The sequence below is a fragment of the Bos indicus genome, chromosome 9 (assembly GCF_029378745.1).
Source record: "Bos indicus isolate NIAB-ARS_2022 breed Sahiwal x Tharparkar chromosome 9, NIAB-ARS_B.indTharparkar_mat_pri_1.0, whole genome shotgun sequence".
Lineage (NCBI taxonomy): Eukaryota > Metazoa > Chordata > Mammalia > Artiodactyla > Bovidae > Bos > Bos indicus.
In genome coordinates, this window is record NC_091768.1 from 84,162,561 (window position 1) to 84,179,356 (window position 16,796).

Sequence of the window (16,796 nt, forward strand, 5' to 3'; positions counted from 1 at the left end):
TAATTCCTAGACGTTCTTCAGAACAAAGGTTGGATATTAATACTGTGGAGAAATTGCCCATGGCCCCCAGTGGGGTTGGTGTTCTTTCTGTGTGTTCCTACAAGAGCAAGAATCAGGTTCCTTGTTTAACATCTCTCTGATCATGACTCCTGGTGAAATACTTTGATCAAGTAAATTTTCCATAAATAACTGCTGAGTCAGTCACGTAACAGATTTTTAATATATTAACAGAAACGAAATCTTTGTAAACTTAATTACACCTAAATAAACAAAAATGAAGCTGAGTACTATGCTTGGTCTTCACAGGAGAGCTACCGATTTACAGAGCAGGCTTTAACAATTTTGAAAGCTGTTGGACATGTGATTGCTAATTTCAAAGATAAGGCTAAACTTTCTGCAGCCCTGAAGGATCTACAAACAGCTCACTACCCTATCCCCCTCCAGGATAAAGAACTAACTGCACAGCACTTCAGGGTAAGTATGTTCAGGCTATACAGTTCCTAGAAGAATATGTTCTATTTGTAATAATATATCTCATATTAGATAAGATCCCCTAAATCAGAGCTGAGAGAATGTTTTGGATGAAGACAATTTGGAAAGTGATGACAGCAAGCAGAAATGAGAGACTAGGAAGAATGAAATGAGAAAGAAAAGCATATTTGTTAAAGGATATGATAATGATTGCTGTGGGTTACTGGGGCTCAGTCCTCCAGGGGATCCTGGTGAACTGTGGAGGGTATCCCTCAGAAACATCCTACTAAAGGATGAGGTGACTGTACTATTTATCCACCAACTCCTTCCCCACTGATAGGTGGATGCTCTCGAGGTATCAATATTTCCTCACACTTTTGGGGCTAAGCAGCATCCTAGCTTTCAGTTCAGTCAGTTCAGTCACTTAGTCATGTCCAACTCTTTGCAACCCCATGAATTGCAGCACAACAAGCCTCCCTGTCCATCACCAATTCCTGGAGCTTACTCAAGCTCATGTCCATTGAGTCAGTGATGCCATCCAACCATCTCATTCTCTGTTGTCCCCTTCTCCTTCCGTCTTCAATCTTTCCCAGAATCAGGGTCTTTTCCAATGAGTCAGTTCTTTGCATCAGGTGGCCAAAGGATTGGAATTTCAGCTTCAATATCAGTCCTTCCAATGAACACTCAGGACTGATCTCCTTTAGGATGCACTGGTTGGATCTCCTTGCAAGAGTCCAAAGGACTCGCAAGAGTCTTCTCCAACACCACAGTTCAAAAGCATCAATTCTTTGGCGTTCAGCTTTCTTTATGGTCCAACTCTCACATGACCACTGGAAAAACCATAGCTTTGACTAGGCAGACCTTTGTTGGCAAAGTAATGTCTCTGCTTTTTAGTATGCTGTCTAGGTTGGTCATAGCTTTTCTTCCAAGGAGTAAGCGTCTTTTAATTTCATGGCTGCAGTCGCCATCTGCAGTGACTTTGGAGCCCCCTAAAATAAAGTCTGACACTGTTTCCACTGTTTCCCCATCTATATGCCATGAAGTGATGGGACCAGATGCCATGATCTTAGTTTTCTGAATGTTGAGTTTTAAGCTAACTTTTTCACTCTCCTCTTTCACTTTCTTAGAGACACTTTTTATTTCTTCTTCCCTTTCTGCCATAAGGGTGGTGTCATCTGCATATCTGAGGTTATTGATATTTCTCCTGGCAATGTTTGATTCCAACTTGTGCTTCATCCAGCCCAGCATTTCTCATGATGTACTCTGCATATAAGTTAAATAAACAGGGTGACAATATACAGCCTTGACATACTCCTTTCTTGATTTGGAACCAGTCTGTTGTTCCATGTCCAGTTCTAACTGTTGCTTCCTGACCAACATACAGATTTCTCAGGAGGCAGGTCATGTGGTCTGGTATTCCCATCTCTTGAAGAATTTTCCATAGTTTGTTGTGATCCACACAGTCAAAGGCTTTTGGATAGTCAATGGAGCAGAAGTAGATGTTTTTCTGGAGCTCTCTTGCTTTTTTGATGATCCAATGGATGTTGGCAATTTGATCTCTGGTTCCTCTGCCTTTTCTAAATCCAGCTTGAACATCTGGAAGTTCATAGTTCACATACTGTTGAAGCCTGCTTTGGAGAATTTTGAGCATTATTTTGTTAGCATGTAAGATGAGTGCAATTATGTGGTGATTTGAACATTCTTTGGCATTGCCTTTCTTTGGGATTGGAATGAAAACTGACCTTGACCAGTCCTGTGGTCACTGCTGAGTTTTCCAAATTTGCTGGCATATTGAATGCAGCACTTTCATAGCATCATCTTTTAAGAATTGAAGTAGCTCAACTGGAGTTCCATCACCTCCACTAGCTCTGTTCATAGTGGTGCTTTGTAAGGTCCACTTGACTTCCAGAAGGTCTGGCTCTAAGTGAGTGATCACACCATTGTGATTATCTGGGTCATATAGATGTTTTTGTATATTTCTTCTGTGTATTCCTGCTTCTGTTAGGTCCATACCATTTCTGTCCTTTATTGTGTCCATCTTTGCATAAAAAGTTCCCTTGGTATCTCTAATTTTCTTGAAGAGATCTTTAGTCTTTCTCATTCTATTGTTTTCCTCTATTTCTTTGCAGTGATCACTAAGGAAGGCTTTCTTATCTCTCCTTGCTATTCTTTGGAACTCTGCATTCAAATGGGTATACCTTTCCTTTTCTTCTTTTCCTTTCACTTCTATTCTTTTCATAGCTGTTTGTAAGGCCTCCTCAGACAACCTTTTTGCCTTTTTACATTTATTTTTCTTGGGGAAATGGTCTTGATCCCTGTCTCCTCTACAACATCATGAACCTCCGTCTGTAATTCTTCAGACACTCTAACCTTTGAATCTATTTGTCACTTCCACTGTATAGTTGTAAAGGATTCAATTTAAGTCAAACCTAAATGGTCTAGATGGTTTCCCTATTTTCTTCAATTTAAGTCTGAGTTTGGCAATAAGGATTTCATGATCTGAGCCATAGTCAGCTCCCAGTTTTGTTTTTGCTGACTGTACAGAGCTTTTCCATCTTTGGCTGCAAAGAATATAATCAATCTGATTTCAGTGTCGACCATCTGGTGATGTTCATATGTAGAGTCTTCTATTGTGTTGTTGAAAGAGGGTGTTTGCTATGACCAGTGCATTCTCTTGGAAAAACTCTATGAGCCTTTGCTCTGCTTCATTCTGTACTCCAAGGCCAAATTTGCCCATTACTCCAGGTATTTATTGACTTCCTACTTTTGCCATCCTCCTTTCCTGAAAGCCTTAAAGGAGGGATACAAAACAGAGAGTGGCACCCCTGTTCACTATCGACCTTTCAGTTGATTTTTGTTGTGGTCCTGAACTGTCAGTGGCGTCATGGCTTGCCTACACCCTCCAAACACCAGTTGTGACAACTAAAAATGGTTTCAGATATTGTCAAATAGCCCCTGGGGAGTAGTGTTGCTAGAGTTAGAAATTAAAACACAGGATACCCAGTTAAAATTTGTTTTATTAAGGACAATTTTTAGAGTAGTTGCAGGTTCATCACAAAATTGGGCAGAAGGCATGGAGACTTCCCATATATCCCCTACCCCCCACACACCTCCCCCATTACTTACCAGCATCCCCCATGAGTTGTACATTTCTTACAACTGATGAGCCCAAAGTCCGCAATTTACATTAGAATTCACTCTTGGCATACATTCTATGGGCTTGGACAAATGTATAATGACATAGATCTATCATTGTAGTATCATACATAGTAATTTCACTGCTTTAAAAGTCCTAAGTGTTCTGCCTACTCATCCCTCCCCTCCCCCAAGCCCTGGCACACACTGATCTCTTTATTGTCTCCATAGTTTTGCCTTTTCCAAAATGTCATAATGTAGTCTTTCCAGATTGGCTTCTTTGACTTAGAAATAGGTATTTAAGTTCCCTCCCTGTCTTTTCATGACTTCATAAGTCATTTCTTCTTGTGTGCTAAGTTGCTTCAGTCATATCCACCTCTGAGACCCTATGACTATAGCCCACCAGGCTCCACTGTCCATGGGATTCTCCAGGCAAGAATACTGGAGTGAGTTGCCATTTCCTCCTCCAGGGGATCTTCCCCAACCAGGGACTGAACCCACTTCTCTTATGCCTCCTGCATTGGCAGGAGGGTTCTTTACCACCAGCACCACCTGGGGAGCCCCATTTCTTCTTAGTTCTGAACAATATTCCATTGTCTGAATATAGCACAGTTTATTTATTCACTTACTGAAGAACATCTTTGTTGGTTCCAAGTTTTGGCATTTATGAATGAAGTGGCTGTAAACAACTGTGTACAAGTTTTTGGGCGGACATACATTTTCAATCCCCTCGGGAAAATACAAAGGAGTGTAATTGCTGGATCGTATAACAAGAGTATGTTTAGCTTTATAAAAATCATCAGACTCTTCAAGAGTGGTTGTGCCATTTTTCATTCCCATCAAAATGATTGAGAGTTTCTGATATTCCACATTCTAGTCAGAATTTGATGTTGTCAGTGTTCCAGATTTGGGCTCTTCTAAAGCACAGTGGTAAGTCATCTTAATCTGCATATCCCTGATGACATACAGTGTGAAACATCTTTTGATATGCTTATTTGCCATCTGTATATCTATTTTGGTGAGGTGTCTGTTAAAGTCTTTGGCCCATTTTTAATCAGGTTGTTTGTTTTCTTATCATTGCCTTTTAAGTATTCTTTTTGCAAATATTTTTTCCCAGTCTATGAAGTCATTAGAGAAGTCAAAGTCTTCTCATTCTCTTGACATTTTCTTTACAAAGCAGAAGTTTTAATTTTAGTGAAGTCTAGCTTATCAACTCTTTCTCTTAAGTGTCATGGCTTTAGTGATGAATACATAAAGGCACTGCCCTACCCAAGGTCATCTAGATATTCTCCTATCTTATCTTCTAGAAATTTTATTCTTTTACATTGTACATTTCAGTCTACTGTTTATTTTTTTTTTTTAATTTTGAGTTAACTTTTGTGAAGGGTGCATGGTCTCTGTCTAGAATCATTTCACTCAGCCAATTTTTAATTTCATATAAGCAAACAGTATGTACAATATATAAGATACAATTATATTAGAAATTATTTATACTGGAAATTTAATTTCCCTGTTATTCCACTTTAACTGAGCATAAGGTGTTGTTGGGGAAAGATAATTAAGAACAATCTTCAAACCAAGAAAAACTCCACAAAGGTAGAAGAAAAGGAAATCGTTGCATAAACCTTAAACTAGAATGTGATACACGTCAAGGGCAATCTACTAAAGAGATTGCAAAGACCCAAGGAAATTTCTCTTTTGTATAGTTCATCATATAGAGTCCATTACATACATATTCTCAAGATAAATGGTAAATAGTCCTTAAGTAAAAGGATTTGATGGCACCATTTGTTACACATAGTGAATCCTAAATTCACCGGGCATTTGGGGTGACCGTGTGCATGAAGGGAAAGGGGTTTTCCTCAGATCAGAATGACTTCCTAAGAGCTCAGGGAGAGGGAGAGGTATAATTGGGTGAAAGTCACCACAAATAGTACCCAGGGGGGCCCTACCTAGGGCTTCCCTGGTGGCTCAGTTGGTAAAGGATCTGCCTGCAATGTGGGAGACTGGGTTCAATCCCTGGGTTGGGACAATCCTCTGGAGAAGGGAACAGCTACCCACTCCAGTATTCTGGCCTGGAGAATTCCATGGACTGTACAGTCCATGGGGTTGCAAAGAGTCGGACACAACTGAGTGACTTTCACTTCATTTCACTTCAGCCCTACCTAATCCATCAAGTGCTTTACTCCCTGTGAACATGTAAATAGCTACAAGTAAACAAGCAGAAATGTGCCGTGGTTGGTTATCATCACCAATAATAGTGTGATTGGATATGTGGAATCTGTCAACATTTCTGTATAAAAATCATGAAAAAAAAGAACTTGAAAGAAGGAATATGTGTTCTGGTTGTAGTCTAGAAACCTTCCATCAGTCCTCTTTGGTGAAATAAACAATGAATTGGCATCAACACTTCCTGAATGAGAGTCAGTGGCTTGAGAAAATATCCAGGGACAAAAGAAGAACGCTCTTGAGGCAATGGTGCATCTCTTGACAACACAAAGAATATAACTGTATAGAAAACACATATGTTAAGTGCTTGCAAAAAGTGATCTGCAAGAGTAGAAGTCTGAGTATGAATATGTTTTTGGAATACTTAATCAATATATGTAGCTTATTTTATTTTTTCATATATGTTTAAATGTGATATATGATGAAGTTATGCATAAATAAATTTAAAAGAGATTTTTCAATACGAAATAAATACTCACAAGTGATGGAAAGTGATAAAAATCTTGAGTGGCATATTTTCTTTCTTGAAGCACATGAATTAATAGTGTATCTTACAATAAATGGCATCTCAGAATAAGAGAAACCTGGTATTTAAGTTGCTTAGGCATAAGAACATTATTTTTTATCTTACACTGTATCACCTCAATTAATTTAATATTAATTTTGGTTGAATGTATATTATAAACATTGTGTTGATTAAATCTTATTAAGTTAAAATTTATCAGATGTTAAATAAATTTGGTCTCTTACCAGATGAGGGAGTCTTCAAAGAGTCTTCTGTTAGATGGTGTGTATATCTGAGAAACAGAAAGGTTTTTAGAGCCTCTCTGACTAGGTAAGAGTATTTTCTTGATTTAGAAAATATACTAATACATTTAATCTTTTTCAGGTTTTTCATATTTCTTTATGGCGTTTAATGAAGAAAGCTCAAATAACAAAACCTCCACCCAACACCAAATTTGCATTCCGTGCTGTGGTTTTGCACTTGGATTTACTCAATTCTTCTTTGGAAGAGGCTTCTTTAGGTACTCATTAATTTTAGGTGTTTACGTGACCAGGAAATTCCTAGCTTTATTTAGGATACGTAATTTGAGAAAAATGCACCCAAAATTTCTGTGGTGTAGGTAGAATAATTCAGTATTGACAGTTGTAGGGTTCAAGCATTGCCCTGAGAAAGCTCAAAAGTTTCCGAAGATCTGACATGGTCCCCTGTTCCACGTATTTCCAGGGGAGCCCAGAATATCCCAGTTTTATTTGCTCCTGACCTTAAAAAGCAGACCGTCACCTATGTATATAGTACAACTTGAGGAATTCTGGGAAGATATTCTGATCTCAGAAACCTTCATTTCTTCCTTTTCCAATGCTCTATTCCCACGATTTTAACATTTTTTTTTCAACTTTAAGAGATCCTTCTTGCTATTTTCACAGAGGAATTCAACAGTATTTGACTAAAGTGTCAATATTTACTATTTCCCTTCTCCAGAATGTTTATATTCTAAAAAGGAACCACCTGCAGAAGGCAATGTTAAATATAAGAACAAATCTATCATTGTGGCACTTGACACATCAGATGGCCTTAAAAGTTAAAGGCAGTGAAAACTGAAGTAGAGATTAGATTAACTTTCAGTCCAAAGTTTGTTTTTCTCTTTCTAGCGGAATGGGTAGATGCTAAGTACAATGTGCCAACAAGCGATAAAGAGTATTCTCCAGAGGAAGTAGCAGCGGCAATTAAAATTCAAGCCATGTGGAGAGGAACATATGTCAGATTACTTATGAAAGCGAGAACACCAGGTATGCTCTTTCAATCATTTATAAAATGAACTTGCATAAATAAGTGAAGTTAAAGTCATTCAATCGTGTCTGACTCTTTGCAACCCCATGGACTGTAGGCTGCCAGGCTCCTCTGTCCATGGAGGCCTTAATACTGGAGTGGGTAGTCATTCCCTTCTCCAGGGGATCTTCCCAATCCATGCACTGAACCCAGATCCCCTGCATTGCAGGAGGATTCCTTACCATCTGAGCCACCAGGGAAGCCCCTGCATAAATAAAGATGAATATTTGTTTACATGCTAACAAAAAATATTTTAGGTTCATTCAACTCTATGGCTCAGCTAATTGTTTTTAGTTCTATAAATATTGAAATTTCTTGAGTTCAGGGTGCAGGTATGTATGCTCAAGCTCTTGTTCCTGCAATTTAGTGCAGTGTGGCTTTAGTCTGTGTCTGACACAGACTGAGCACACAGCGAATACTGGCTGAATGAATGATCAGCTGTATTTTCCCCATCTTTTGTGAGCTCTTCAAAAACAGGAAACTGGCCTTTTCCCATTCATCCTCAGTGCCTAGCGGAATGCACAGCAGTCATTTTCAGCTAAGTCATAGATAATTTTACATTTCTAGGCCATTTTTCAAAGTGAATGCATGAATGAATTAAATGAAGATGTTTCCACATATGTCCATGGTATCATACAGTTAGCATAAAATGCATTCAAAGTGTATTATTATATTTATCAAATCAAATATATTTTTGTATATGAAACTATTTTGTGAAAAGATCTGTTTTATCAGCTCAAAATAAAACATTGCAAAGGCAAAAAAAATTATATTCGATTATTTTCATTCTGCACATTTTGTTGACATGTTTATGTAAAAAGCCTTGCCTCCCACAGAATTCTTTGAGTATTTTGAAACATTTTGTTGTAAAAGTATCTCTGAAACAATGAGAAATATCAAAATGTTCATCAAAGCAGTAAAAACTATAGATCCATAAATGTTAAACAAACAAACTACATTGCATAGTTTTGTGATAGAAAAATATCCCTGTTGTTTGTCCGTATATACTGTAAAAAGCATATTCATATAATAATTTTTTCTCTTTATAAAAAAAAATGAGCAGCTTTTTAATAGTATTTGTGTTCTCATTCAACATATAATTTTTGAATAATTCTTGTGTATGCAGAACTATTCTATGTTCTGGCCTTACAGAAATTAGTAAAACTTCCAAGGTTTCTGTTCTAATGAATCTTGTGTTATAGTGGTCCCAGGCATGCAATTGAAAGTAAATATATTAAGATAACGATTTCAGATACCAGTAAGTTCTATGAAGAAATTAAGATAATTAGAAAAAAAAAGTCAATTTCTGACATGTTAAATTTGAGACGCTTATGATGGATTCACATTTTTTTGTCAGATCATCTCCTCTTAAGCCTTTTGTGGATTATGCTTTAGGTTAAGCTTCAGTGAGATCCCATTAGCCACTGTTCTTTAGGGGAAAAATGGATGGATTATAGTTTCTAATACAAGAGCATTCATAAGGACTTTTTTGCTGTGATAAGGGATCTTTTGTTGTAAACTCTTTGATGAGTATATTCAATTAGATCAAAGAGCATTTTATGATTTTTTTAACTAGAGATGAAGGGAAACAGCATAAAATGATGATCAGAACTCTCAGCTAAAGGTTCATAGCTTTGTATTTTATTTTATTTTTTTAGCTTTCTATTTTAAACATGCTTTTATTGCTAGTAAAGCTTCTGACTCTGGATATCACCTTACTTGTGAGTTTCAAGTGCTTCACCTGTAAAAGGAGGGCTTAGAACAAGATGATTTTTCAGGCACCTTACAGTTTTTATATTGTTATTTTTAGATACAAAGGAAAATGCCAGTGTTGCAGATACGCTTCAGAAAGTTTGGGCTATGTTGGAACAGAATATGGAACAGTATGCAGTTTCTCTCTTAAGGTAAAGCAGCTCAATGATGTTTTTTTCTTTTTAATGTACATTTATTTATTTTAATTGGAGGTTCATTACTTTACAATATTGTATTGGTTTTGTATTGCAGTATCTTGGTATCCTCCAAGTTCCAATTCAAATGCCACCATATTCATAGGGTTTTTCCCTAATCACTGCAGCTAGAAACATACCATTGCTTCTGAACTTCCCCAGTTACTACTTCTTATTTGTCTTCACTGCACTTATCTAATATTCTAAGCAGGAAAACTCTGAGAAGCAAAGCAGAGTTTCTTGAAGTCTTTTGGTGCTCAGGAGACAAAAGTTAAAAGTTTAGGACCTGATAGGGCAGACTATTGTTGTTTTTGACGTCCAATTGCTAATCTATGTCCTACTCTTTGGCAATCCCATGGACTGTAGCACGCCAGGCTTCAACAGTGAAAGCTATCACTTGAAATCCCTGGTGAACTGCACTCTAGAAACAAGGACAAGTGTGAGGTAAATTGGGCCTTAGGAAAACTGCATTTTAACCACAAATCTTCTTGGAATAAATCTGATGCTAGCAAAGACTGAGGGCAGGAGGAAAAGGGGGCCACAGAGGCTATGATGGTTGGATGGCATCACTGACTCAACGAACATGAGTTTGAACAAACTCTGGGAGATAGTGAAGGACAGGGAAGCCAAGCACACTGCAGTCCATGGGGTTGTAAAGAGTTAGACACAATTTAACAACTGAACAACAACAAATACATAAAAGAAGCAGACCATTTTGATGTAGGAGCTAGCAGACCAAATCTCTAACAATAACTATTATGGAAATGCTCAAGAAAATAAAGAATAAAGAGAAAATAGATTAAAAGTTTAGATTAATAAAGCACAGTTAAATGGAGATTACATAAATACAGTTTCTAACAACTGAATTTTAAATGTTTGAGTTTAACAGCATATCAGGCAGAATAGAGGAAGAGATTAGTGAACTGGGAGATAGGTCAATAGAAAAATAGTGGAAAATAAGGAAAGAACTAAGGAAAATGTGGGACATGCTTAGAAAGTCCAGTATTTATATCATTATAGTATCAGAATATAAAAATATAATAGCTGATAAATTTCTAAAACTGATAAAATACATCAACTTATATTTTCAAGAGACTCTGCATGCAGAGTCTGTGCAGGAAAGACACAAAGGAAACCATACCTAGACTTATCATAGTCAAACTGCCAGAAACCAAAGGCCAGAAGAAAAATTTTCAAAGTTACCAGAAAAATGAGACATATTATTTCCAAAGGACAATTAGACTAATGGCTACATGTAGGAGTAAAATCTTAACCTTAGAAATGCAAAATGCAGAAATTGGATAAATGGAGCTACAGAGTTCTAAAGTTCTGGCATTACTGCAGAAATGGTAAAAGTAATAATCTAGATTAAATGCTAATAAGGCAAGGATGCATAATATATTCTCTAGCAATTTGCTAAATGGATCAACTAGTGAATTTAAGAAATAAGATTAATATTACACATCTTCTAGAGAACAGAAAAAAAGAGGAAACACTTAGCAACTCAAAACCTTGGTTTTAAAATCTCAGCAAACATAGTTAGTTAAAAAAAAAAGAAAACAAAAAACTGAAATTGCAAACCAGTCACCCTCTTGAAATTAGATGAAAAAATGTAGCAAATCAAAATTGGAATGATATAAAAAGATAATATCTTTTAATTAAGTGGGTTTTCCACTCTGAGACATGCAAGAGTGGTTTAACATTAGGAAATGCATTAATTCGGCACATTAACAGGGAAAAGGAACAAATCATTTGGTCCTTCGGATAGGTTCAGAAAAAAACATTTGAAAAAAAGCAACACAAATTCAAAATTTAAAAATTTTTGGCTAACTAAGTTTAGAGAAGATTTTCCTTAATATGTTATGGTACCTAGTATATTTTTTAAATTACTGTAAACATAATTAGTGGTGAAAGTTTGAATGCTTTTCCTTGAGTTGGGAATGAGACAAAGATACCTGCCCAAACACTTCTATTCAAGGTAATCCTGAAATTCTGAAAAGGGCAAAAAGGTAATAAAGCAATATAAGTGTCAGTAGAATTTGAAGGGAAGAAATAAAGCCACCATTTACAGGCAATATGGTTGTGTATATAGAAAGTACCCAAAAAAATGCCACATGCACCAGAAGATATAACCAACCTCGTCTCTGTTCTTGTAATTATTTTTAAAAGCTTTTTAATACCCTACTTCCCTGATGGTTCAGGGGGTAAAGAATCCACCTGCAATGCATGAGACACAGGGCATGCCTGTGTCTTCCTGATCTCTTGGTCAGGAAGATCCCCTGGAGGAGGACATGGCAACCCACTCCAGTATTCTTGTCTGGAAAACCCCATAGACAAAGGAGCCTGGCAAGCTACAGTCCAAAGGGGTGCAAAGAGTGGACACAACTAAAATGTGGGTGTGCAAATATAAACCTATCATTTTCCTTCCACTACCAAAGACCAGCAATCAGAAAGAGCAGATGAATCCTGTCCTCCCTAAGGATCTCTATGGCTTTGCTTCCCACTGACAGTACAGTCAAGCCATCCACCATCCGGAAGCCAAGAGCAGCTCTAGCTCTGTATAGACCCCTACAGAGAACCACGGTCTATGACTATTATAGCTTCTGTCCCAGCTAATACCCAACATTATACAAAAGACCTGAGACTCCTAGTGCTACTGAGGCTGGTTCTGGTTCCTGGCTGGGTGGGAGCTACAGGACCCAGGATCTCTCTGATCATTTCCATTGTGTTCTGGAATATACCACAGCCTTCCAGTGGGGCAATCATGGAAAAACCTAGTTGCACTAGAAATCATGTACAAGGAAAACTCTGGCACTCTCCCCTTGTTCATGGCCTTTGCTTTTAGGGTTTATTTTTAAATCTTTTTTTTTTTTTTTTTTAGAAATCAATTCCTCACTGTAAACTATGTTCTATTATTTATTCTCTACATTGAATCCCCAGACTTTCAGTGGCTCCTATTCAGTTTTATTGCTAGTTTTCCTGCTTCTAATTTTCTCACCCTTATAGCTTGATCTTTGGTGCTGATTTCCCATCTGTAAATTTTAATTACTCCCAGAGTCAGGAATTAGGTTCTCCTTCAACTAAGAACTTCAGATAACTTTGGGCACTTTCGAGAGACATCATGGTTGACCTGAAATGGTCACCTCTGCCTTTGAGCCACACACAATGAGCCTTCATTTGATGAAGTACTCAATCCATCCAACAATGGACTGCAATATTTTATGCTGGGTGGGTTTTTTTTTTTTTTTGGTTCGTTTTTTATAAATAGAATTTATTTCAAAAATTGCTTTTGCCATTGGTACTTAAATTATTTTTACCTTTCCAGACTTATGTTTAAAAGCAAGTGCAAATCTATGGAATCTTATCCATGCTATCAAGATGAAGAAACTAAGATTGCTTTTGCTGACTATACTGTGACTTACACAGACCAGCCACCAAACACTTGGTTTATAGTTTTCAGGTGAGTCTATCATATATTGGTGAATAATATCACCCCTAAGTGGTATAAAATATTCACATAGAGAGAGTTTTATTTGTGATAGTAGTAATAGTATGACCATTTAACTTGCTTTCGGAACTTAGTTAAAATTCCTTCCGTATCTGATGTGCATAAATGAGCTATTATAGAAATTTTATCCATGTTTCATTAAACAAAATATGAAGAATATGAAGTTAACTATTAGATCTTTTGATGAATATGGCTTCTCCAATGGTTCAGCAGGTAAAGAATACACCTGCAATGCAGGAGATACAGGAAATGCAAGTTCAATCCCTGGGCCAGGAAGATCCCCTGGAGAAGAAAAGGCAACCCACTCCAGTAGTCTTGCCTGAAAAATCCCATGAATAGAGGAGCCTGGTGTGCTACAGTCCATGAGGTCTCAAGAGTTGGACATGACTGAGTGGCTAAGCATGCACACATATGTAATAAACTGATATGCTTTGAGTATAGAAATGAACTATTTCATTTCCAAGCAATAGCATGTTAGAGTCACAGATTATTTATAAATAGGATTTCTTAAAAGGTTAGCATTTGCATGAAAAAAATAATGTATTAATTAGAATTCTAAAGGAAAAAAATATGTGTACCTTTAAGTTATTTGCAACTTTAAACTTATTTTTTTATTTCTTGGCTTCAAACTTAATTTCAAACTTTCTTTATGATGTTCATGCCAAGGGAAACTTCACTCTTTTGTAATTACAGAGAAACATTTTTGGTTCCTCAAGATATGATTTTGGTTCCCAAAGTATATACTACACTGCCAGTCTGTATGCTCCACATTGTTAACAATGACACAATGGAACAAGTGCCAAAAGTGTTCCAAAAAGTGGTGCCTTATCTTTATACCAAGAATAAGGTAGGTTTAAATTGATTCTCCTCATGTGATAGAATAGCAGTGAGAAGCCAGCACCCTGAGATTTTCCAGCAGAAGGTAGAACAGATGTATTTTCAGCCCATAATTAGGCCCTGGTCTTTCTGCAGAGAAGTCTCCTGTATTTGACAGCAATAGGTACTTAATGTGAGTGCCAGAATATTATCCTTTTAGTCCCCTTCTTATCTTTTTGCCAAAGAAAATATGACAAAAGGAAAATGTTAGAAATCCCCATTATTAAAATTATAAAATCATACAAACCCTTAAAATGAAAATGGAGGTAAAGAGCACATTTAGTCTTATCCCTCAAGCAAATTATCATCAGGTTGTCTCAGTTTCCCACTGGGTTTTTTATTTGATTCCTAAATATGTTTGAAGATTGTGTTTACACAGCCACTCACCAAATTTTGCCTAGATTTCCTTTTGAATATAAAAATTTTTTACATTTGTAATTGGAAATCAAAGGTCTCAAAGATCCATAAGAAAAAGATGATTTAATTCAAAGGGAGATTCTGCTAAGTTCACAGATGTCATTAACTTCTAGAGGTGAGCTCTTTACTTCACCAGATAAGTATACTAATACCGATCATGTTAGTCATTGATACCTACTTTGGGTAGAGATCTTTAGTTGGTGTTTAGTTAGAACCACACAAGACTCTGATTCTTATTCGCATGCAGCATTCTTTGGGTTTGGTTTAGCTTTTGCTTAGTAGCTCCACTGTAAACCTCCCTTCCTTGAGTAAACTTAAATTTGGGGGGTAGCTTTAAATGAGAAGGAAATGGCAACCCACTCCAGTATTCTTGCCTGGAGAATCCCCTGGACAGAGGAATCTGGTGGGCTACAGTCCATGGGTTTGCAAAGAGTCAGATACAACTTAGCAACTAAACCACCGTAAACATCAGAGAGTTTTCTCTGCATCAGAGAGCAACTGGCATACAAAACCTGTATTTTCCTGCCTTGTTAGAAATGTCTGGAACTATAAACTCAGAATTGCTTTGAACTTCTGTGTGTTATCACTTTCCCAGGTTCCTTAATTGCTTCTTTTCTCCAAGAGCTCATCTCCAGGGTCACAACCGGGTTCCATGGAACCAGACCTCTGCTAATTCAATAGTTTTACTTGCCACTCATCATACCAAGGGAACTATATTTCCATAAACTCTTCTGCTTTTTTCATCTCATATTTAGAAAGGTGATTCTGAAAAGACAAGAAAATCAAGTAGGAAGCTATTCGGCTAATCCAGGAGGCAATGATAAAAAAAAAAAATAACTTGTCTTAGGTAGCATTAGAAGAATTGGAAATGTAATAATCATCTACCACAGTTAAGCATGTTTTAATGGCCAGGGAAACATACAAACAGAAATATTAGAGTGTTCCATTTTCTCAAAAAAACATGTAAGATGGAAGTTTTTAAGAGGGATTTCAAAACATAATACTAAGTGATTTGTCACTTATCAAGAGATTTGAAGATTTTTATGCATATTAAGATAAAGCATTTTAGTACTGTGAAACCATATATAGGAAGGGGCCTCCCAGGTGGCGCTAATAGTAAAGAACTTCCCTGCCAATGCAGGAGATATAAGAGACATGGGTTCAATCCCTGGGTCAGGAAGATCCCCTGGAGGAGGGTATGGCAATCCACTCCAGTATTGTTGCCTAGAGAATCCCTTAGACAGAGGAGCCTGGTGGGCTACGGTCCATAGGATTGCACAGTCAGACACAGCTGAAGTGACTTAGCACCACCTATATATTGGAAGGCAGCTAAGCTCACCACTATACTACCAACCCTAGTAAAACCATACATTGTATCTTTGAAAACTAGTAACAATATTACTTGCTGCTGCTGCTGCTAAGTAGCTTCAGTCCTGTCCGACTCTGTGCGACCCCATAGACGGCAGCCCACCAGGCTCCCCCGTCCCTGGGATTCTCCAGGCAAGAACACTGGAGTGGGTTGCCATTTCCTTCTCCAATGCATGGAAGTGAAAAGTGAAAGTGAAGTCGCTCAGTCGTGTCCGACTCTTAGCGACCCCATGGACTGCAGCCTACCAGGCTCCTCCATCCGTGGGATTTTCCAGGCAAGAGTACTGGAGTGGGCTGCCATTGCCTTCTCCGAACAATATTACTTACTTCAGTGTAATTCTTCTTTGTTGTAGAAAGGCTATACATTTGTGGCTGAAGCATATACTGGTGACATGTATGTGTCATCCTCTCGATGGAAACTGCGTCTCATTGGTTCTTATCATCCACTCCCATGCCTGTCTCGAGACCCTCCATGTAACACCTTTGCCATAAAGGAAATCAGAGATTATTACATACCCAATGATAAGAAAATTATATTCAGGTATGTAACAGAAAGGAAATGCATTCCTTTAAAATATCAATATCTTGTACTACATAGTTGACTTTAAATTTAAATATTTTATTTAAATATTGATATTATCAAAATAATTTTTTTGGTAAAATCCTAATTTTGAACTTCAATTTTATACTCTTTTGAAAACAGCAATATGATTGTATAAATGTTATGTAAGATCCAGCCTATGTTGCACAAGTGGTTTCTCAGTCCTCATCCTATTTTTATTGTTGTTCAGTCACTCAGTCATGTCCGACTCTTTGTGACCCCATGGACTGCAGCATGCCAGGCTTCCCTGTCCATTACCAACTCCCAGAGCTTGCTCAACTCATATCCATTGAGTTTGAGCTCATGTCCATCATCATCCATGTAGTGATGCCATACAACCATCTCTTCCTCTGTCATCCCCTTCCCCTCCCTGCCTTAAATCTTTCCAAGCATCAGGGTCTTTTCTAATGAGTC

At 37.4% G+C, this 16,796-nt stretch overlaps 1 protein-coding gene across 6 annotated transcripts in view; it reads left to right on the forward strand.

Annotated features, from left to right (window-relative positions):
* ADGB (androglobin) overlaps nt 1-16,796 on the forward strand; it is a 193,602-nt gene that overhangs the window by 118,014 nt on the left and 58,792 nt on the right. For all 6 annotated transcript variants that reach the window (XR_011568516.1, XR_011568515.1, XM_070796318.1 and 3 more), the window contains exons 20-26: nt 307-474; nt 6,725-6,860; nt 7,489-7,626; nt 9,477-9,570; nt 12,938-13,072; nt 13,814-13,967; nt 16,135-16,322. Coding sequence is in view for 4 of the 6 variants with exons in the window: in XM_070796318.1 (XP_070652419.1) it covers nt 307-474; nt 6,725-6,860; nt 7,489-7,626; nt 9,477-9,570; nt 12,938-13,072; nt 13,814-13,967; nt 16,135-16,322 (1,013 nt within the window). In the remaining 2 variants the exon portion in view is untranslated. The remainder of the gene's footprint in view (nt 1-306; nt 475-6,724; nt 6,861-7,488; nt 7,627-9,476; nt 9,571-12,937; nt 13,073-13,813; nt 13,968-16,134; nt 16,323-16,796) is intronic.